Genomic DNA, 21,050 nt, shown 5'->3' with positions numbered 1-21,050 from the left:
AGACAGGTGACTTTCACAAGTTAATTCTGTCTTCCACCGTGGGTTCTGCGAATCCAGCATCAGGCTTGTGTGGTAAATGCTTTTGGCTTTTACAACTATAACGTCTCTACCACCCTGCATTTCTTTGTGTGTCTTACTTGCTTTGTGGTTGAAATAAACATTGTCTCTCATCAAGATAAAGCTACCTTATCTTCGTCTAAATACAAGGATGTTAAATAGAAAAGTGAACTTTTATGAAATTATTGTTTTCAAGCCCATTGATCATCACAAAAAAAAGTGCAAAAAAAAAAAAAAGTGTGGAAATCCATTGGCGATTAAGAACACTGACTGCTCTCGCAGAGGTACTGAGTTCAATTCCCAGCTACCACACGGTGGCTCACAGCTATCTGAAATGGGATCCCGATGGCCTCTTCTGGTGTGTCTGAAGACAGCTACAGCATATATAAAAATACATAAGATAAGTATTTTTAAAAAAGGTTTCCAAATTTCCTGTTAATTATTATTGAAAGTTAATGAGGTGACAAAGAGCGCTCAGTGTGCAAAGGTGATTATCACCAAAGCTGAAGACTTGATTTCCATCCCTAAAATCCACGGGAAAGCGAACTCCTGCAGGCTGTCCTCTGATCTCCACGCGCAGACCACTGCATGAGCACATACATGCATAAATAAATGTAAAGTTTGCTTTTAAATGTTTAAAAACAAACCAGGGGCTTGAGTGATAGCTCAGTGGCTATCTGGCTGCTCTTCCAGAGCACTGGGTGTTAGCATTTTGTCTAGGCTCCGCCCCACAGTTACCTGGCAACAGCCAGGTGTGCCCGACTCACTATAATAAGGGCTGCTTGGCCCCTCCTACTGTCTCTTACCTTCTTGCGCTCACACTGCCCTCTCTATTCCCCTCCCCCCTCTCTCCACAGGCTCTCCTCCTCTCCCTTCCTTCCTCCCTCTCTCTGCCTTTCGCTAAATAAACTCTGGTCCCTCAGGGGGAAGGGGTGCCTCAGCCTGGGCCCACAGAAGCACCCACTCCCGACTGCACCTCCACCAAACATATTCCTTCTCTCTCTTTATTTTTATAAAACACAACACCGGGGATCTGGCACCTTCACACAGGCACCCATGCAGGCAAAAGACCAACGCAGATAAAATAAATCATTTTTAAAATCACTGGCAATCCTTGTTGGAATATTTTAAAGATGGGGCATTTGGTTTTTTTGGTTTACTTTTTAAATGATCATTTTTATCAGCAACACATACTTTTTAGACTCATAGAACAGCTCTCCAGAGCACTTTTCAAAGCATTCTCCCCATAAAATGAGTCCTTTCAACCAAGCAGTTACTTTCTCCTTGTCCCGGGCAGAGGGCAGGCAGGGAGAGGATGCGTCACTTCATCTTCACGGGTGCTGCTATCTTTGGCTGCGGTTTGTTCAGAAGAATCACTTGATAACCACATCCACACAAACGACAGTGAGCAAACCGCTATCAACTCTAGTGACAGCCACTCTGCCTCCATGGCGACTGCTACACTGAGCTGATTCTGAATGGGATGGTGACCAGCAATCATTCTGACTAGCTAGCACCAGCTTGTTTTATTTGGCTTTGGGATGCTTTCTAGTGTTCAAGATTGATCCTTGGGGCGCTCTCCCTCTCCCTCTCCCTCTCCCTCCTCCCTCCTCTCCTCTCCCTTCCCCTCCCCTTCCTCTCCCTCCCCCCCACCTCCACAACTCCCCTCCTCATGCCCTAAATAAACTCTATACTACAAAAAAAAAGATTGATCCTCGGGTCTCCTGTATGCTAGGGAGCCAGCACTAAGCCGCACACACAGATCCTGTGTTCTGGGTCTCATCTCTGCTGAAGGACAGGTTTTCTATTTGCCCTCTTCTATCAAACCGTATCTTAAACACTAGCAAAAAAATTTTTTTCGTCGTTCTTTTTGGTTTTTGAGACGGGGGTTTCTCTTCAAAGCCCTGGCTGTCCTAGAACTCACTCTTTAGACCAGGCTAGCCTTGAACAGCACAGAGATCTGCCTTCCTCTACCTCCGGAGTGCTGGGATTAAAAGTATACACCACCACCACCCAACACAAAGTTATTTTTTAAGGAGGTGGGAAAAGTTGAGAAAGGATCTTTATACTAAGCTGGTCTCAAACTCAAGATGTAGCCAAGGCGGACTTTAAAGTACAGGTCTTTCTGCCTCTACCTCCCAGGTGCTCGGATTACGGGTGCGCATGCGCACTGCCACTTCCTCTTTTTTCTTCTCTAACATTTAAAAAAAAAAAAAAGATTATATACAGAAAATTTCCTGTTTTCTTCCCTTTTCTCCAAGGACGGTCTTAAAAACACTGACGTACTCTCGTCTAGAAAAGCACTGGGCTAGCAAGTGAGGGAAGAGACCAGGAAGGCAGAGTTTGGTTAAGCACACAACCATGTTTCAAGAAAGAGACCTTTTGTCTGCTAAGTGGGCTCAGCAGGTGAGGGCCCTTTCAACCAAGGCTAAAGAGCTGAGTTTGAACACCAGGACTGCATGATGGCAGGAGAGAACTGATTTCCAGAAGTCATTCCTTCTCCAACCTCCACACGTGTGCCCCACCACCACATCACATACACAACAAAGAAATATAAGGGGGAAAAACTGAGATGTTTCACTACGTGGGCCTGGCTACTCTGATTTTTTTTTTTTTTTTTTTTTTTTGTAATCAAAAAACAAAAATAGTAGAACTTTTAAAAGTAGTCAGGATCTCTAAGAGTCTTGGGGGGCTGAAGAGATGGCTCAGCAGTTAAGGGCATTTGCTGACCCTCCAGAGAATCCAAGTTCGATTCCCAGAACCACATCATGGCTCAGGTGGTCTGTAGCTGCAGGAAACCTATTTCTAGCCTCCTCAGGTGCTGCACACATGTTGTACATAGACATACATTCAGAATGATGAATGTTAGCATACAAGCCGTCCAGCTGGTCTGCCCCCAGGGACATGGCAACTGCTTATGTCATCACCTGCCAAGGCCAGGTGTGCCGGGTGAGTGGTCTGTCTTGTCTGTCTGTCTGTCCTGGTGCTCTCGCTCCCCGTTTCTCTCTCTGCCCTCATGGCTTACTCACATGCCTCTACCTGTTCCCCAGGTCCTCCTCCTCTCCCCTTCCCCAATAAACCCCTCTATGCCAAAACAAAAACAAATTTAAACTCAATATCCATAAATGACTGGATTTTGTTGTATCATCTTGTTTTTTATTTTAAATGAAAACTACATTTTTCTTAGCAGATGGAGTTTTAATAATTTAGCAATATATATGTTTTTTGTCATATATATCAGCACGTGTCTGTGTTCAGGCATATGCATGTGAATGCAGGTGTCCAAGGAGTCCAAGGAGTCAGATCCCTCGGAGCTACAGTCAGACAGCAGTGAGCTTCTGAAGCGACTGCTGGGAACTGGACCTGGGTCCTCTCCAAAAGCAGCAAGTGATTTTAACTGCTGAGCCATTTCACTGGCTTTTTGAAAATTAATTTATTTTATGTATATGAGTACACTGTAGCTGTCTTCAGACACAGCGGATCCCATTGCAGATGGTTGTGAGCCACCATGTGGTTGCTGGGAATTGAACTCAGGACCTCTGGAAGAGCAGTCAGTGCTCTTAACCACTGAGCCATCTCTCCAGCCACTCACCAGTTTTTAATGGTCATGTTTTATATGCTGGGAGTATAAGGAAAGGGTCTGTTCTTTGACAGTCTGTGGAAGTCACAGGAATGGGACCACCAGCAAATGCCATTTTAAGGGCTGTCTCTTTGGTCCTTTCAAATACTAATTTTGTGATTTCATATCTTTATAAGAAGACAGACATTTTCATATTGATCAAATTTTTAGCATCCAGCTGAGAGAGAACTCTTTTCAAATCTAATTCATTTTATACATGTCATGGTCAGTGATACATCTCTTAATTTACAGTTTAATGGTTGAGGTGACATTTTAACAAACAAATATGTAATAACTACTTACTGGTTTTCTATCTTTTTAGCCTTTTGGTCTTGTTTGAGATTGGGTCTATGCAGCTCATTCTGTAACGTTACTTAATCATCAGCAGATCCACTTGTGGGGCTTTACTGCCAGATGCAAAGGGAATGGAATGGCTACGAATGATTACAGAATGAGCCGAGGTCACTTAATCAAAGGTCACGGAGAGAGAGAAGCCAGAAACAAAGGTCAAGGAAGAGCTGCAGCTGCCAGAGAGGACCCACTCTCTGACTTTTATAAGAGAATTTGCAGAGAGAAAGGGAACGGCCATTACCCATGCTCTGCATCCATTAAATGAAGACTCTCGAGTGAATGATAAACATCTTTTAAAGAGAAAGCACTCTCACGTGATCACAGTAGAAGCCCCTTCCCCTGCCCCTTCTTCTTCTTGGAGATAGGTTCTTTCTGTGTTGCCCTGGATGGACTCAACGTTTGGGACTCACCTCCTGCCTCAGCCTCCCAAGTATCTGCGACTATGTGTTACTCAGTGGCCAGGTGTGGTGATTTTTAATCCCACTACTTGAGAGGCTACGGCACGGGGATTATGAGTTCAAAAGCAGCAGGCTACACAGGGGAGATAGAGAGAGAGACAGACAGACAGAGAGAGTGAGAGAAAGAGACAGAGAGAGAGAACAGAGACAGAGAGAGAGACAGAGAGAGACAGAGAGAGAGACAGAGAGAGGGATCTGATGCTAATGATTCAACCTATTAATTTTAATATAAAACCACTTGAAGATGAGTTACTCCAACTTAAGAAGTGCTTTCATATTTGGTCACTTGGCTTCTTCTTTTCACAAGTCTTTTCTAGATGAATTTTTGGAGATGAAAATGGAAACCAAGGCCGCGTCCTTCTCAGCATCAGGCAAAGAAGTCAACTGCTGTTCTGGCGAGAGCTACTTCAGTAAATGACTCAACTGGTCCTGCAGGTCAGGCGACTGTTCAACGCTGGAAATCAAAACAGAACGGGACTGTCTGAGAAGATCAGGAGAAGACATCTATCTGTTTGACCTATCCTTTGATGCATCAATCTTGTCATGCCTGAGTCAGAATTTACCTCAGCCAAGTGTTTAAACTCAGAATCTGGCACTGTGGCCCAACTGTTCATCTGTTACTCGGGAGCTAAGGCAGAGGGAGGATGGTTTGAACCCAAGGGTTGGAGGTCACTGTGGAAACACGGTGAGATTCCATCTCAAGGTTGGGGGAAAGTAAACCGTGAAGGGTCTGTGCTGGTGGGCACAGGGCACACACCTATACCCCACCACTCAGGAAGTGGAGACAGGATTGTGACCCTCAGGTTAGACGGGCCTACACAGTGAGAGACCTTAAATTAAAAAGAAAAGGGCTTAGAAAAACTTCATGCGGTTAAGAAAATGAGACCATTTAGTGACGTCCTTATGTCTGCTCTACTTGTGAATGTTACCATTGTAAGCAAACATGTCTGTTCCTAAGGGCAGCCTCTGTGCCCTGTAACTTCTAGAACTAAAGGGCAGCAAACCCAGTTCCCACACACCCTTGACAGCAGAGTCACTCCCAGCATGCTTCAGTAGGCCCCACCCGCCATCTCTGAGGACACTTACTTCTTCTGAATAGCTTCTTGCCTAAATCAGGAGGGGAAGAAGGAGAGAAACAGGGAGAAATTACCATCAACAGATCGCACAGGTAGAAGGAATACACAGGGCTTAAACTTAGTGTAATTATGCAGGTCCGGGGCGTCAGGTATTTAATATGTACACATTTAAAACACAGTTTCGACATTAGTTATGGGGACTTGAATTCTCAGCCATACAATTCCAATAGGGAGGCAAGCATCTTATCAACTACGTAAAACAGAAGACAGAAAAAGATATAATAAAAGGCAAATTCAACTACGGTTTCCTTCAAAGTCACGGTGAAGGCAATGTCTGTTTCTATGCTGCTGGTGCTGTGTCACAGGGAGGGTGCCAGCTACCACCCCACTCTGTCCTCCAGGGCAGGAACAACACTGGTGCAGAGTGGACAGACACTGATCCAGCCACAGGTTTCCCAGGTGCCACACACAGTGGCAACACCGTCCTGGCAGGCTCTGTCCCTGTGCCTTCTTCCCGTGTAGAGCCCCGAGTTAACACAGGGAGGTTTAAAAACAGTGGCCCCGGCACCCACTCTCCCACATCCCAAACTTCCCCTGAAGCCTCAGGGGTCTTTCCTGGAGGACTGCATCTTTCATCAACCCCTCAGGGGTCTTTCCTGGAGGACTGTATCCTTCATCAACCCTACCCACCTCCACCCCCTCCCACCGCCTGAGGAAGATGTGCTGAGGCACAAAAGGGGTGACCAGGATAAGGGTGAGGATGCTGCAGCCGGTGACTGCTGGCAGGGCAGACTCACTGGTACTGAAGGTGCGTTGTTATTATCGCCATCTTCCTTAAACTCTGCACAACAGAGAGAGAGAATAGTCCACTTCACAATGGCCATACAAAACACACACACAGACAGACACACACACAGACACACACAGACACTCACACACAGACACAGATATACACACAGACACTCATACACAGACACAGATACACACACAGACACACACACACATACACAGACACACACACACAGACACACACACACACAGACACACACACACACACAGACACACAGACAGACACACATACACAGACACACACACACACACACACACATACACACACATACACACACACACACACACAGAAACAAACACAGACACACACACACAGATATACACACACACACACACACAGACACAGACACACACACAGACACAGACACACAGACACACACACAGACACAGACAGACACACACACAGACACACACAGACACAGACACACAGACACAGAAATGGCACACACACACAGACACACACACACACACACACACACACACACACACAGATATACACACAGACACTCACACACAGACACAGATACACACACAGACACACACACACACAGACACAAACACAGACACACAGACACAGACAGACACACACACAGACCCACACACAGACACAGACACACAGACACTCACACACAGACACAGATACACACACAGACACACACACACACACACAGACACACACACAGACACACACACAGACACACACACACAGACACACACAGACACACACACAGACACACACACAGACACACACACACAGATACACACACAGACACACACACATACACAGACACACAGACACACACACAGACACAGACAGACACACACACAGACACACATACACAGACACACACACAGACACACACACACACACACACAGACTCACACACAGACACACACACACATACAGACACACACACAGACTCACACACACATACACAGACACACACACACACACACACACACACACACACCCCATGAAACAAATGTTTTCTTACATCTTCCGAGTGCAAGATGGCATCTTCCTGTAGCACCATGTTTCGAGCTGCCTGCCCCAGCAGCTAGAAAACAAAAATAAAACAGTAATGATCAAAATTCCCACCTCTGAGACGGGTCAGGTAGTGCAGGCCTCCAATACCAGATGTCAGGGAAGCTGAAGCTAGAGGGTCACAAGTTCAAGGCCTGTCTGAACTACACAGTAAGGCTGGCTAATTTAGTGAGACCCTGTCTCACTAAAGAAAAATACAAAAAGGGATGGCGGTTTAGCCTGGCAGGTCTGGTTCACTCCCTAGGTCCTAGAGAGAAAACCCATGTCACTGGCACAATGGCAGTTCTGATACAACCGTGCTCCACACCTACACCTTCCTGAAGAACCAGGGCCAGAGCTGAGCTCTGTGGGACACAGCTCTGATGAACACAGCCTGCTCAGCAGGTACTGAGAAGTCTGCAAACTGCGCTGGCCAGACCACTAACTTCTGATTCTTTAAAAACAAACTTGGGGGCACGGGAGCAATGGCTCAGTACCTAAGAACACTGCTGCTCTTGCAGAGGACAAGAGCTTCAGGTCCCAGCACCTACATGGTGCTTCACAACCATCCATCGCTCTATTTACAAGGGATCCCATGCCTCTTGATCTCACCTCTGCAGATGCCAGGCACACACATGGTGTGCATACATGCACAGAGATAAAACATTCATACACAAAGTCACATAAAGTTATATACATATGAAAACAAAGATAGACGTGGGCTGAGGGAGTTGTTACACTGCTTGCCTAGGGTGCGGGAGAAGCTGGGTTTTAATACTCAACACTGCATAAACCACACTTGGTGGCACACACCTGTAATCCCAGCACTCTAGAGTAGAAGCAGAGGGACCACAAACACAAATGAATGTCGTCTCCAGCTACACAATGAGCTCTGTGCTACCCTAGGCTCTATGAGAGCCTGTCCTAAAAGGAAAGGGGGGGAAAGGGCAGAATGAAGTCTGGGAGTGAAGTCAGGACTCACTGATACATGACTTTAATCTCAGCACTGGAGAGGAAGAGGCAGGCGGATCTCTGAGTCTGAGGCCAGCCTGGTCTACAGAGTGAGTTCCAGGACAGCCAGGGCTACACAGAGCAACTTTATGAAGGGGTGGGGGGTGAGAATGAGAATCAAAAGGTTCAGTGAGAGAAAAGGAGGAAGAAAAGAGGCATGAGAAGAAGCTCAAGGACTGGGGGTGTATTGGAGTGGTGGGCGACTGTCTGGTGTGACATAGCAAGATCCTGAGTTTGATCCCCAACACAAAAGAGAGGAGGAAAGAGAGAGGAGGAAAGAGGAGGAAGAGGAGACGAGGAAGAGGAGGAGGAGGAAAAGGAAGAGGAGGAAGAAGAGAAGGAGGAGGAGAAGGGAGGGGAGGAAGAAGAGAGAGGAGGGAGCGGAGAAGAATGAAGAGGGAGAGGAGAAAGAGTAGGAAGAGGAAGAAGAGGGGAAGGAGGAGGGAGAGGAGGAGGCAGAGGGAAAGAAGGAGGGAGGGGAGGAGGAGAGAGAGAAGGAGGAGGGAAGGGGAGGGAGGGGAGGAGGAGGAAGAGGGAAAGAAGGAGGGAGGGGAGGAGGAGGGAGAGAAGGAGGAGGGAGGGGAGGAGGGGGGAGGAGGAGGAAGAGGGAAAAGAAGGAGGGGAGGGGAGGAGGAGAGAGGGAAGGAGGAGGGAAGGGAGGAGCGGGAGGAGGAGGGGAGGAAGAGAAGGGAGAGGAGAGGAGGGGAGAGGAGGAGGAGAGAGAGAAGGAGGAGGAGGGGAGGAGGGGGGGAAGAGGAGGGGGAGGAAGAGAAGGGAGAGGAGAGGAGGGAGAGGAGGAGGCAGAGGGAAAGAAGGAGGGGAGGGGAGGGAGAGAGAGAAGGAGGGAGGGAGGGGGGAGGGGAGGGGGAGGAAGAAGGAGAGAGAGGAGGGAGAGGAGGAGGCAGAGGAAAGAAGGAGGGAGGAGGAGGAGGAGAGAAGGAGGAGGCAGCAATTACCATTGTTGCCACCATTCAAGGCTTAGAGCAGGAAATCCTGTCATGAAAGATATCCAGATGGAGCTGAGAGAGAGAGAACAGGAACAGGAAGTGTGAAGGCCAACTTTTAGATTTGGTGTAAGCTGGGCCCTGAGGCCAAAAGAGCAAAGGTGAGCTCAGATTCAGCACAGGGACCTGACCTGGAAGCAAAGCTCAGCTGTGTGAAGGCAAATGAAGAGCCAATGAGATGCAGGCTCCCGTGGCTCTGTGGCCCTGGCGCACGAGGTAACCCCACAGCGGCAGGTGTGTGCATCCCACAACACATGGAACTCTCCCTGTTCAACTCTAGCAGCTGCAAACCAGTCAGGAAATCAGCGTTCTCGTGGTTCACTTTGCTTTTTAAAATTTAAAACTGGGGGGTTGGGGATTTAACCCTAACAAGCGCAAGGCTCTGGGTTCAGTCCCCAGCTCCGAAAAAAAAAAAAAGAAAAGAAAAGAAAAAAGAAAAAAAATTTAAAACTGGTAAAGCTCGCATGCCTCTGAAGTTTGAACACTGAGAGGACTCCCCCACCTCCTCTCCTCCTGCCCTGTTCTCTCCCCATGGGTAACAGTTTTATTTTTGTTTTCTTTCCAGTCTTGGTATCCATAGGTACTCACGTCCCTTATTTAAGATGGTACAGCGTTTGCTTGTGATTTAGACTATCTCTCGATTACCCTTTAAAATTCTGGGGTGGGCTTTTTTGTTTGTTTGTTTTGGTACCGGGTCTCGCTAGGAAGCTCTGGTTATCTTGGAATTCACTGTGCAGACCAGACTGCCCCCAAACTCAAAGAGACCTGCTTGCCTCTGCCTTCCAGGCCTCACTATTGCTTTTGGTGTGTGTCTGTGTGTGTGTGTGTGTCTGTCTGTCTGTCTGTCTGTTTCTGTGTTGTATGTACATGACTGTGCAGATTCACACACCCACGTATGCGTATAGGGAAGCCAGGGGACGTTGAAGTGGAAAGTCGTGCTTTCTATGGACATTCAGTTATGTCTTAGGATGTTTTGCTGTGGCAGACAGGTGAAAGGATGCTTTGAGGAAGCAGACACTTGAGAGGAACTGTGATGTTTAGAGCGGATATAAATATGAGCCCAGAGGCCGTGGAAGGAGGCTCTGGCATCTGTTTGCCTTGCACGCATGATCTTCACTTGCTCTGACTTCATAGAGAGTAACCTGCTGAAGAACTTCCCGTGATAGTCTGGTGGCTTCTGTGGCCTCTGCAGACTCAGGAGGATTGGCGCGGTCCAGCGGCTCTGTCATTGCTGACTCATGAGCCATGATTGCTGAACGGACTGGGCAGTGGCTGCTGATTCGTGGTGGTGTTTGAAATGCCCCCAAAGAACTGTTTCTAAACAGATCCATGGCCCCCATTTCCTATTAAGCTTTTCCCCACCACCTCTGGTGGGTGGTGGGCTAGAAGGGAGGTTGAAGCATTTAAATAAACCCTTACTAAAGTAGGTTTTGAAAAATGTAAGCCAACAGATGGTCTGCAAACGCCCCCTCTATCACTCTCTGCCTCATGGCCTTGAGACGGGGTCGTTCAGGACTGGAAGCTAACTGCTTGGCTAGGCTGGTTGCCTAGCACAGTCAGGACCTACCCGTCTACATTTCCTAATGCTGGGAGTGCAAGCACGCACTGCCACGCCAGGCTTTAGATATTGGTGCTGGGAACTAAGACTCGGGTCCCCATACTTGCAGAACGAGCACTGTTGGCCAGCAAGCCGTCCCCCAGGTCTATGTCTTGTTTAATAAACAGGGTCTTGCATGCCTGAGGCTTGTGCGTCACTGAGTCATTTGCCTGAGTCACTGTGCGACTCAGGGTGATCTAGAACTCGTCTCCTGCCTCCATCTCGCAGGTGCTGGGATCACAAGTGTGAGGTGTAGGATACCGTGCCAAGCCTCTAGATTACATGCACTACCTAATACATACAACTGCTATACCATATCCAGGGGGAAATGAAAAGCACTATACGTGTTCTGTAATGAGGGAGATACCGACTACATCTTCAGGGTCTGCAACTGGCTGAACAGGTGACTGTGAAGCTCAAGGATACCACAAGCCAGTGCACGCCCACTATGGTGGTTTGGATAGGTGCAACCCCCACAGTCTCCTACGTTTGAATGCTTGGCCCAGAGAGTGGCACTACTAGGAGGTGTGGCCTTGTTGGAGGAAGCGTGTCACTGTGGGAAGGGCCTTGGAGGTTGAACATGCTCAAGCTATGTCCAGTGTGACACACAGTCTCCTTCTGCTGCCTGAGGATCGAGTTGTGGCACCCTGAGCTCTTTCTGCGGTGCCACGACAGCCCATATGTTGTCATGCTACCCCCATGGTGGTAATGGACTAAACCTCTAAAACTGTAAGCCAGACTCAAGTAAATGTTGCCCTTCACAAGAGTTACCGTGGTCATGATATCTCTTCACGGCAATAAAACCCTGAGACAGCTCACCCATCTTCTTACTTAGAACATATATAGATACGCTCCACATCCTGTAATTTTCCACTTTAAAATATAACCCTGAGGTAAATGGAATAGTAATATAATATATACATATATGTGTGTATATACACACATATACATATATATGTACATATATCACACACACACACACACACACACACACACACACACACACACACAAAGAAAGAGAGAAGGGGGGAGGGAGGGAGAGAGGGAGGGAGAAAGAAAGACTGCACAACTTTTCTGTTGCTGGGAAGAGACTCCATGACCAAGGCAGTTGATGAAGCATTTAATTGGGGGTCTGTCTGCTACAGAGTCGGAAGATAAGGCCATGCCATCATGGCAGAGTGTGGCAGCAGGCAGGTGAACAGGCATGGAGCTGAGAGCTCACATCTGATCCACAGGTTGGAGGCAGAGAGACTGGGCCTGTGTGGGCTTTGAAACTTGAAAGTCCATCCCAGAGACACAACTCCTCCAACAATCCTTCCTAAACAGTCCATCAACTAAACACTCAAATATATGAGCCTATGGGGCTATTCTCATTCAAACCACCACAAAAGAGAATCCCCTCAACCATCCTTTTACAACTCCACATATCACAAATACTACACCACAGATAGATGCGCTACCCAACTCAGGCTTCACGAATCTACCACAGGGCTACATCCCCAGTACCTGTAGTCAGCTGTGTGTGGGAGTATGTGTGTGTTCCTGTGTGAATGAGCTGTATGAGTGTGTGCGCATTTGTGCTTGCAATAAGCTGTGTGAGGGTGTATGTGCTGTGAGTGGGGTGTGTGTGTGTGAGCTGTGTGAATGTGTATGGTATGTGTTGTGCGAAGGGAGAACTGACATCAAGTTAGCCTTCCTCGCATGCTCTCTGATCTCTGTTTTGTTTTTAAAGACATATTTATCTTATGTAATTGAGTACACTGTCGCTGTCTCCAGACACACCAGAAGAGGGCATCAGATCCCATTACAGATGGTTGTGAGCCACCATGTGGTTGCTGGGAATTGAACTCAGGACCTCTGGGAGAGCAGTCAGTGCTCTTAACCTTTGAGTCATCTCTCTAGCCCCTGCATTTGTTTTTGAAGATGAGGTCTCTTGCTAAATCTGAGCTCACCAGTCAGTCAGGCTGGCTGCCCGGGAGCTTTGGGAATCTACTTGTCTCTGCTCCCACCTCAGCTCCCAAGCTAGGGTCACAGGCATGCAGGCAAATACTGCCATACCCAGCTTTCTTTCCCATGGGTTCTGGGGATCTGAACACAAATCCTTGTACTTGAGTGGTAGATATTTCACCAACTGAGTCGTTTCCCTAGCCCCTTCACCTACTTCTAAGTAGCAAATTCAAATTCATATGCATGAGAGATGGTGACCAACGAACCAACAGCAGAAAAGGACTCCATCTTGTCCACCCATTTACTCATCCAGCAAATGCTTACTAAGTGCTTATTTACAGCAAAAGTAAAAATGGGGCTGGGAGTGGTGGTGCACACCTTGATCCCAGCACTCAGGAAGTGAAGGCAGGTGGATCTCTGTAGGTTTGAGGCCAGCCTGGGCCACATAGTAGGTTCCAGGACAGCCACTGCTACAGAGAGACCCTGTCTCAAAATAACAACGAGAAACAAACAAACAAAGCAGAGAGAGGAAGGGATGGGGGGGGGGGGAATAATGCGGCTCACAATCTGGAGGGTTACACAGATATAGGCACTGAAATCCCTTAAGGCAAGTGCGGGAGGATGGAGAAGCCCCACTGTGGGGTCCTGGGGATAGAGGGAGTGAGAGTGGTTAATCTGCTCCAGGGGTAAGTGTTGGGGGTGGGCTTCCTGCAGAAGTGAATTCTGAGGACCTGGGGTTTAGAATTCATCTTACACACACAAGTGGAGTGATCAGATTTGCTGCTTCAGAGCTGTGGTCATTAGAATGGGCCGCACAGGGGGCAGCTCAGAGACCAGTTAGGACACAGGTGATGAAACAGCTGGCAGTGGGGCATTTGAGAAACAGAAACAAAAGATTCGATGGGACTTAGGCCTGCCTGGGACACACGGGTGTCACAATGCCAGATAACGGAGACCTTTCTCAGAATGACAGATGTACTCTCGGACACTTGGCACTGTTTTTCAGATAAGCCACGTTCCCACTTCCAGTTTTACCCTTTTAACATGGAAGATCACAGAAACTGTCTTAGTACAGCATCTTTCTAGATCCCACAAACTTTCCTAAGTTTTCACCATTGACTTGCTCATAATTAACTTGGTGATTTCTCTTGACCACTTGCCTTTCTTATTTTCATAGCCACAGTGTGCTCCCCCACCCCCATTTCATCACTTCCCACGTTATTTCGTTATACAGCTGAGGGGGGTGGGGATGTAGCTCAGTGAAGTGCTTGCAAGAACAAGGACCTGAGTTTGACCCTCACAACCCGTGGGCTGGGGGCAAAGCCAAGTGTGTTGCTCACACCATCAGGACAGACAGATCCCAGGGACTCAATGGTGAGCTCCCTTCACTTACTTAGTGAGTCCCAGGAGACTCCATTGTTTGTTTGTTTTTTTCAGACAGGGTTTCTCTGTGTAACAGCCGTGGCTGTCCTGAAACACACTCTGTACATCAAGCTGGCCTTGAACTCACAAAGATCTGCCTGTCTCTGCCTCCTAAGTGCTCAGGCTAAAGGTGTGCGCCACCACACCTGGCTATTTCAAAACCTTTTAAAGTGGATGACACCCGAGAAACTGCACTTGAGATTGTCTTCTAGCTACATGCCTACATATGTACACACACACACATTTGCACACACAATAAATAATTATACAACTTCGGCAACAAGGACAAGGTCACACAGAGATTAAAAACAAAACAAAACAAAACCAAGTCCAACAACAGGGCTGCGAGGATAGCTCAGGGGTAGAATGATTGCCTACAATACTCTCTAGGTTCCACTCCAGTGTTGCAAAAATATAAACAATTCCACGACCACAATGACTCTCACTAGGTATGAGACTCAAACGGAGTAGCCGAGCATGGGTGTGCAAGGGACTAGGTAGGTAGAGCGTTAAGGTGGAGGGCTGGCTGTGGATGCAAGCACGCTCCTCCTCACTTCTGCACCAGCCAGACTGATACCCAATCCTCATACACATCCTCATCTCAAGGCCTTTCCAGCCCACAGCTCTCCCTGCGACTCTGCTTGGCTCCAGAAACCCACACACACGGCTCACTATGCATTTCACTCCGCTCTCCGTGCAAGTGTCATTTTCCTGGAGACCCGCACCTGTTTAAAGTAAACCTCCCCACTCTCCGCCCTGAGATTCCTGTTCCTCAAAGGACTAATTCACCACTGAGGTGTGGTGTCCGTTGGCTTATTTTCTGTCTCCTCCCTTCACTGTAAGCTTCCACTCTGCACTCTTTTCAGACTGCATGAATTCACTCCTTTTCCATGTAAGCATCAAGGCTATAGAGTTCAGTGAAGAGCGCCTGCCTCTCATGGAGTAGGCTCTGTGTTCAATCATCAAGACCAACACCGGGGTTGGGGATTTAGCTCAGTGGTAGAGCGCGTGCCTAGCAAGCGCAAGGCCCTGGGTTCGGTCCCCAGCTCTGAAAAAAAGAACCAAAAAAAAAAAAAAAAAAAAAAAAGACCAACACCATTACCATCAAAAATACTAAGCAGCCTGAGTACCTGGATTTGCCCCTGGAATCTAGAGCAGTTCCTGGAACGTAGCAGACATTTGAAAATTATTTGTTAAATGAAAGCTGTAAACAGAAAGTCACTATGACACCCAGCCACCTCACAACCTAGTACAGGAAACAGCTGAGGTGATCTGCTATATTTGCTATGGAAGAAATCCAGTAAGGCCCGGTCTGGAGGACGGTGAAATTGTGCGTCGAGCCTGTCTCAGAAATCGGGTTAACTTCAGCTTGATTGAATCCAGACTATTTAATGGGATCACACTCAAACTCCTACAGGAGAAGATGCTCCTGTGAGAGACACATTTAAGGATGAGGAAGGGGAAAGAATGGCTACTTCAGGAGCAACCAATGGTGGCGGTAATTTTTGGTAGCTTGATCCATTAGTACCATGTAAAGGTAAATTCTTTATGATGTTCAATACATACTAAAGTTAAATATAAAACCATCTCTTATAATTGGGAGGGGAGGAGGGTGTAAGGTCTCATTGGACAGCCCTGCCTAAGCTAGAACACGCCTGTAGACCAAACCCACAGACACCTGCCTGCTTCTTCCTCCCAAACGCTGGGATTAAAGGCATGTGCTACTACGCTTGGCTTAAAAAAAAAAAAGTTTAATTACATTTATCTATTTATTCTGTGGGGGGGAGAAAAGGGTGTATGTACCATGGCTTCCACACCTGTGATGGAACTTGTGATGGATGATAACTTTTGAAAGTTTGTTTCTTCTTTCCACCATGTGGGTCCCAGCTTCAGATGGAACTTGGGTGGTCCAGCTTGGCTGCACACGCTTTTAGTTGCAGAGCCATCTCGCTGGCCCCAAACCCACCTTTTAAAAGTTTAGGTGTATTTATAGCGTTTCTTCCCCCAATTTGTTTATCTAGAAAAATGTGTGTGCGCATTTGTATGATGGATGTGGCATTTTTCATAGACGTACATTTCCTACATAAGAAATAGAATCTAGGGGCTGGAGAGATGGCTCAGCGGTTAAGAGCACTGACTGCTCTTCTAGAGGTCCTGAGTTCAAATCCCAGCAACCACATGGTGGCTCACAACCATCTGTAATGGGATCTATCTGATGCCCTCTTCTGGCGCATCTGAAGACAGCTATAGTGTACTTATTTATAATAAATAAATAAAAGCTTTAAAAAAAAGAAGAAAGAAATAGAATTCTATAAATCACAAAAAATCAACGTCAACATGATTACCGACAAAAATGACCTAGGAACACTTGTGGGACCATGATAAAGTGTCAAAAGGTGAAACCCTGGTTCACAGAGTCAATATTTGGAAAAAGCCACATAACAATTCTTTAATTTCTTCAAACTTTCCCCTGACATGGACTCCTAAAAGCAACCTGTCAGATGGGACCACACGCAAAACCTGTCACCAGAGACCACCAGCTCAGCGACTTCAACAGCTGTGTCATATAATAAAGGCAAGCACTTCCTGTATGGTGCGATTTTTTATTTTGTTTTGTAGCCACTGTCAGTGAAAGCTAGCTCTAGCTACACAGTAAGTTTAAACTAATGTAAGTCAGGTGCTGTGAACATCCACGCACAAATCCAAAGGTCTTTGTATAGGCAGGAAAACACAGTGTCATTATTGCGACTACACAGGAAAACAGGTTTGGAAACTAACCACTTGTTGTAGACGTGTGGCTGAGACAAAGTGTTACTAAACTAAGGAAGAAGTCTGAAGGGGAAATTCACGGACATCTAAAAAGATTCTTGCTTCTTGGTTGTTTTACAGGTGTATTCAAGGCTTCCATTCTAAGGGAGGCGAAACTGGAAGTTTATTAAGCACTTCCCTATGTATTCTAGGCCTCTTGCTTTAGCCTCCGGAGAGCTCAGACTACGGTTTGCCCATTATGCACCACCATACGTTTAATTTTGCATTAGTAAACGCATACCAGTGACGAGGTCACTGCATTTCACTTGTCCGGTTACCTGTCCATGAGCGTGTGAGCTGTTGTTTCATGAAGAAAAGCATGTGAACATGTATGTGTCTTTGTGTTTCTCTAGGGTAGAGACACCTACTTCAACTGGCAGAGTGTATATATCATCAAATCATTCCACTCATAGAACCGGATGGAGGATGGAGAAAGGCGGAGGATGGAGATGGTAGGGCAAAGGAAAACGTTATTCCAGGAAACAGTGAAGAAATCTAAAGAATAAACCCACAAAGAAAGAGATGAAAGGAATCTTGGACCAACGCCAAGCCAAGTTTGAAAGGCGACTGGTGTTCACTACAGACGCCCATGAACACAAACAGGCACCATGTAGGAGCGGCAGCTCATCTGCTTGTGTTTCTCCACTTCACACCATCTCTTCTAGCTACATGCATTCAACCTAAACTGAAGAAACGCACCCAGAATGCAACACGCGCCTGGGCCAAAAGCCTACACTTCCCAGGATGCAGTGCGCCGCCTCTCCCGGAGCGAGCGCTGGGAGGAGGACTGGGCCCGGGGATCCCACGCCCGGCTCACCTCAGAGCTTCGCGAGCCTTTTAGCACCTGCTTGGTGAGCGCGATTACGTCGGTGCCGCAGGTGTTCACCTTCTCTGTGAGAAGCCCCTTCACCGACTGACCAAATCGGGCTTGCGAATCCGGCGTCCCACTCGCCATCATCTCAACTAGCGAACGCCTCAGCCGGACGACGGCGAGTCCCTGGGGCCAAAAAGACGCACAGCGTCCAATCGTGCGAAGAGGAAGGATCGCATGCGCTTAGTTCAAACTGCTTACTAAAATTATTTAAAATGTTCAGTTGATAGGCATGGAAGAAAGACAAGGTCTAGGTAGGACTAACCCTGGAGGGAATAGAATATAACTTAGGTGAATCCCTGGTTTAGAGTCAGAAGATCTGGATGGCATCTTAAGCAGTGGTGTGGCTACAAATTGCTCAACCCCCGTGTCTTAGGTTTCTCATCTATTTTAGGGCCAGCACTGCGTTAACTAGGCATGTTAGTACAACTCTGTATAATCCTAGCTTTCTCGAAGTGGAGCAGGAAGGTCAGAAGTTCAAGGTCGTTCTTGGCTGTTTGGCCAAGTGGAGGCCAACCTGTGATACGTGAGACCACATCTATAAAGGAAAACATCCATAAAATAAAATAAGTTCTGCTTAATTCTAACAGATGTCGTGTTAGAATTAGCAAAGGATACAGGCCAAAGAAAATGAAATTCAAGTGACTTAGGTGAAAAAAAAGTCAACATCACTAAATTGTGTGTGTGTGTTGTGTGTGTGTGTAGCCCTGACTGCCCTGAAACTCAGTCTGTAGACCAGGCTGGCCTCAAACTCACAGAGATCCACCTACGTGAATCACCACCACCCGGCTCATCACTAATATTTTTATCATTAGTAGTTTCTATTGATGAATAGCCTTTTAATTAAAACTCTGCTTATAATTACTTTGGAAGCGAGGCCTAACAGTAAGATGTTAGTCACTGGGAGTACGCCCTCTGAAGGGATATTGAGATCCCGTTCCCATTTTGTCTCTATTCCAACCTTGACCTGAATAGCCACATGCTCCCACCTTGGTGCACTGTGGTGCCACAGCCCTAAGCAATGGGGCCGGATGATGTGTACTGGAAGCTCTGAAAGAAATGGATAGTGATAGAAATTCCCACAAGACAAGGCTTTTATGGCTTTTAAAAAAGATTGCTTTATTTATTATATATAAGTATACTGTAGCTGTCCTCAGACACACCAGAAGAGGGCATCAGATCCCATTACAGATGGTTGTGAGCCACCATATGGTTGCTGGGGTTGAACTCAGGACCTCTGGAAGAGCAGTCAGTGCTCTTAACTGCTGAGCCATCTCTCCAGCCCTTTTATTCTTTTAAAAAAACTTGACACAAGGTTAGATACTTATGAGTTGCCTCATTACTTACAGTCCCTTTCCTGGTCTTACTAACTTACTTAAATCTAGCCGTTGCTGGCTTCAACTTCATAGCCTCTGGACAAGTCTATGAAGGATTATATTAGGTTAGCCTCTGGATGTGTGTATGAAGGGTTATCTAGATTAGGTTAATTTTCACAGGGACATGAGAAGACACACCTGAACTGTGGGTAGCTCCTTTCCATGGGCTAGGGGCCGGGACAGTATAAGAAGGAGAGAATAGTCGAATGTGAGCATTCATTGCTCTCTGCTTCCTGACTTTGGATAAACTGATTGGTTGCTTTAAATTCTGGCTGTCATAACTTCCACACTGTGATGGACACTCTCAAACTGTGAACCATAATAAACCCTTAGTTTTTCTTGTCAGGTATTTCGTCACAGCAGTGAGATCAGTAACTAAGACAGCAACCTCTCAAGATGCAATTTCAGAGACTACCAAGATCGTATATGCATTATTATAAATATGCATGGCTATCGGGAAGACAGTAAGCTGTGACCTTCTCACATATATACATATTTTTATTGTACAATCAGTAGCATTAGGTGCATTATACAACTATAATCCCTATTTCCAGAACCTTTTTGTCATCGTAAACAGTGCATGTGTTAAACAATATCCTCTCATTCTCTCTCTCCCTGTCTTCTAGAAAGTTCTGCTTAATTTTTTTTATTTGCCTTTTAAAAAGATTTATTCTTAGCTGGACAGTGGTGATGTATACCTTTAATCCCAGCATTCAGGAAGTAGAGGCAGGCAGATCTCTGAGTTCCAGGCTAGCCTGGTCTACCGATCAGGTTCTGGAACAGCCAGGGCTACACAAAGAAACCTGTTTCAAAACACATACACAAAATAAACAAACAAACAAACAAAACAATAGAAAAATTATTCTTTTAAAAACTTTTACTTCATTTAATTTTATTTTTACTTGCTCACTTGTTAAATTCTTTTTTAATGTTTTTGTTAATTCTCTGTGAGTTCCTCAACATGCACCCAGGTTCCACTCTTCTCCCCATCCCCTCGCATCTGCCAGTCATCCTTGCAACTGCCCCCCAAAATAAAAAAATACACAAATAAAAAAAAAAGCTTAGAAAACATCTCATCTCATTGTGGAAGCTGTAGCATGTCAGTGTGTCCCACAGTGAATCCCTCTGTCCTCACATCTTCACTTGCAGACGTTCATTGCATGAGTCATTTGTCTCTGAGGAGTCGGGACACCTCTAGTTTCTGTGAGAGCATCAATGTCGGATCCTCATTGGGTATCCTGGTTATCCTGCTGTTGGCCTGTGTCGTGGAAATTTTGCAGTTTTGGAACAGCAAGGCTGACCCTTTCACACGTTTCAGCTGTCCGCAGATTATGATTTTAGGGTTAGGGTAGGACAACTCTGAGCCCTGGGTCTAGACCTGGGTGGGAACTAAGGGAATGAGGGCTAAGTATCACACGCACGCACGCACGCACGCACGCACGCAGAACAAATGGTGAGGGCCAGCTCTCCAGACTGAATTTGGTTATTTTTGTTCATCTGTTGAGAAAGGACATCACTATTTAGCCTGGTCTCAAACTCATGATCCTTCTGCCTCAGCCTCCTAACTGCTGAGATTACAG

The 21,050-nt window shown here is 46.6% G+C and overlaps 1 protein-coding gene across 1 annotated transcript; it reads right to left on the bottom strand.

The window, feature by feature from the left end:
• Positions 1 to 4,681: 4,681 nt before the first annotated feature.
• Positions 4,682 to 18,226, bottom strand: Borcs7 (BLOC-1 related complex subunit 7). The gene is made up of 5 exons (XM_032892137.1): positions 18,041 to 18,226; positions 7,406 to 7,468; positions 6,359 to 6,402; positions 5,572 to 5,592; positions 4,682 to 4,939 (listed from the first exon to the last, which is right to left on the bottom strand). Exons 1-5 carry the CDS (start codon positions 18,179 to 18,181, stop codon positions 4,888 to 4,890), a joined length of 321 nt encoding a protein of 106 aa, XP_032748028.1. The 5' UTR covers positions 18,182 to 18,226; the 3' UTR covers positions 4,682 to 4,887.
• Positions 18,227 to 21,050: the final 2,824 nt, after the last annotated feature.

Source organism: Rattus rattus, chromosome 2, assembly GCF_011064425.1.
Source record: "Rattus rattus isolate New Zealand chromosome 2, Rrattus_CSIRO_v1, whole genome shotgun sequence".
Lineage (NCBI taxonomy): Eukaryota > Metazoa > Chordata > Mammalia > Rodentia > Muridae > Rattus > Rattus rattus.
The sequence above is the reverse complement of the archived record's forward strand: the minus strand, read 5'-3'. Positions and strand labels throughout refer to the sequence as shown.

Bases quoted from the DNA above. Each gene is read 5' to 3' on its own strand.
- Borcs7 (XM_032892137.1), bottom strand. From the start codon at position 18,181: ATGATGGCGAGTGGGACGCCGGATTCGCAAGCCCGATTTGGTCAGTCG. The intron at 7,469-18,040 runs GTGAGCCGGGCG...TTTGTTTTCTAG, and splicing joins AAGGCTCGCGAAGCTCTGAG to CTGCTGGGGCAGGCAGCTCG. The intron at 5,593-6,358 runs GTGAGTCTGCCC...CTCCTGATTTAG, and splicing joins ACAACGCACCTTCAGTACCA to GCAAGAAGCTATTCAGAAGA.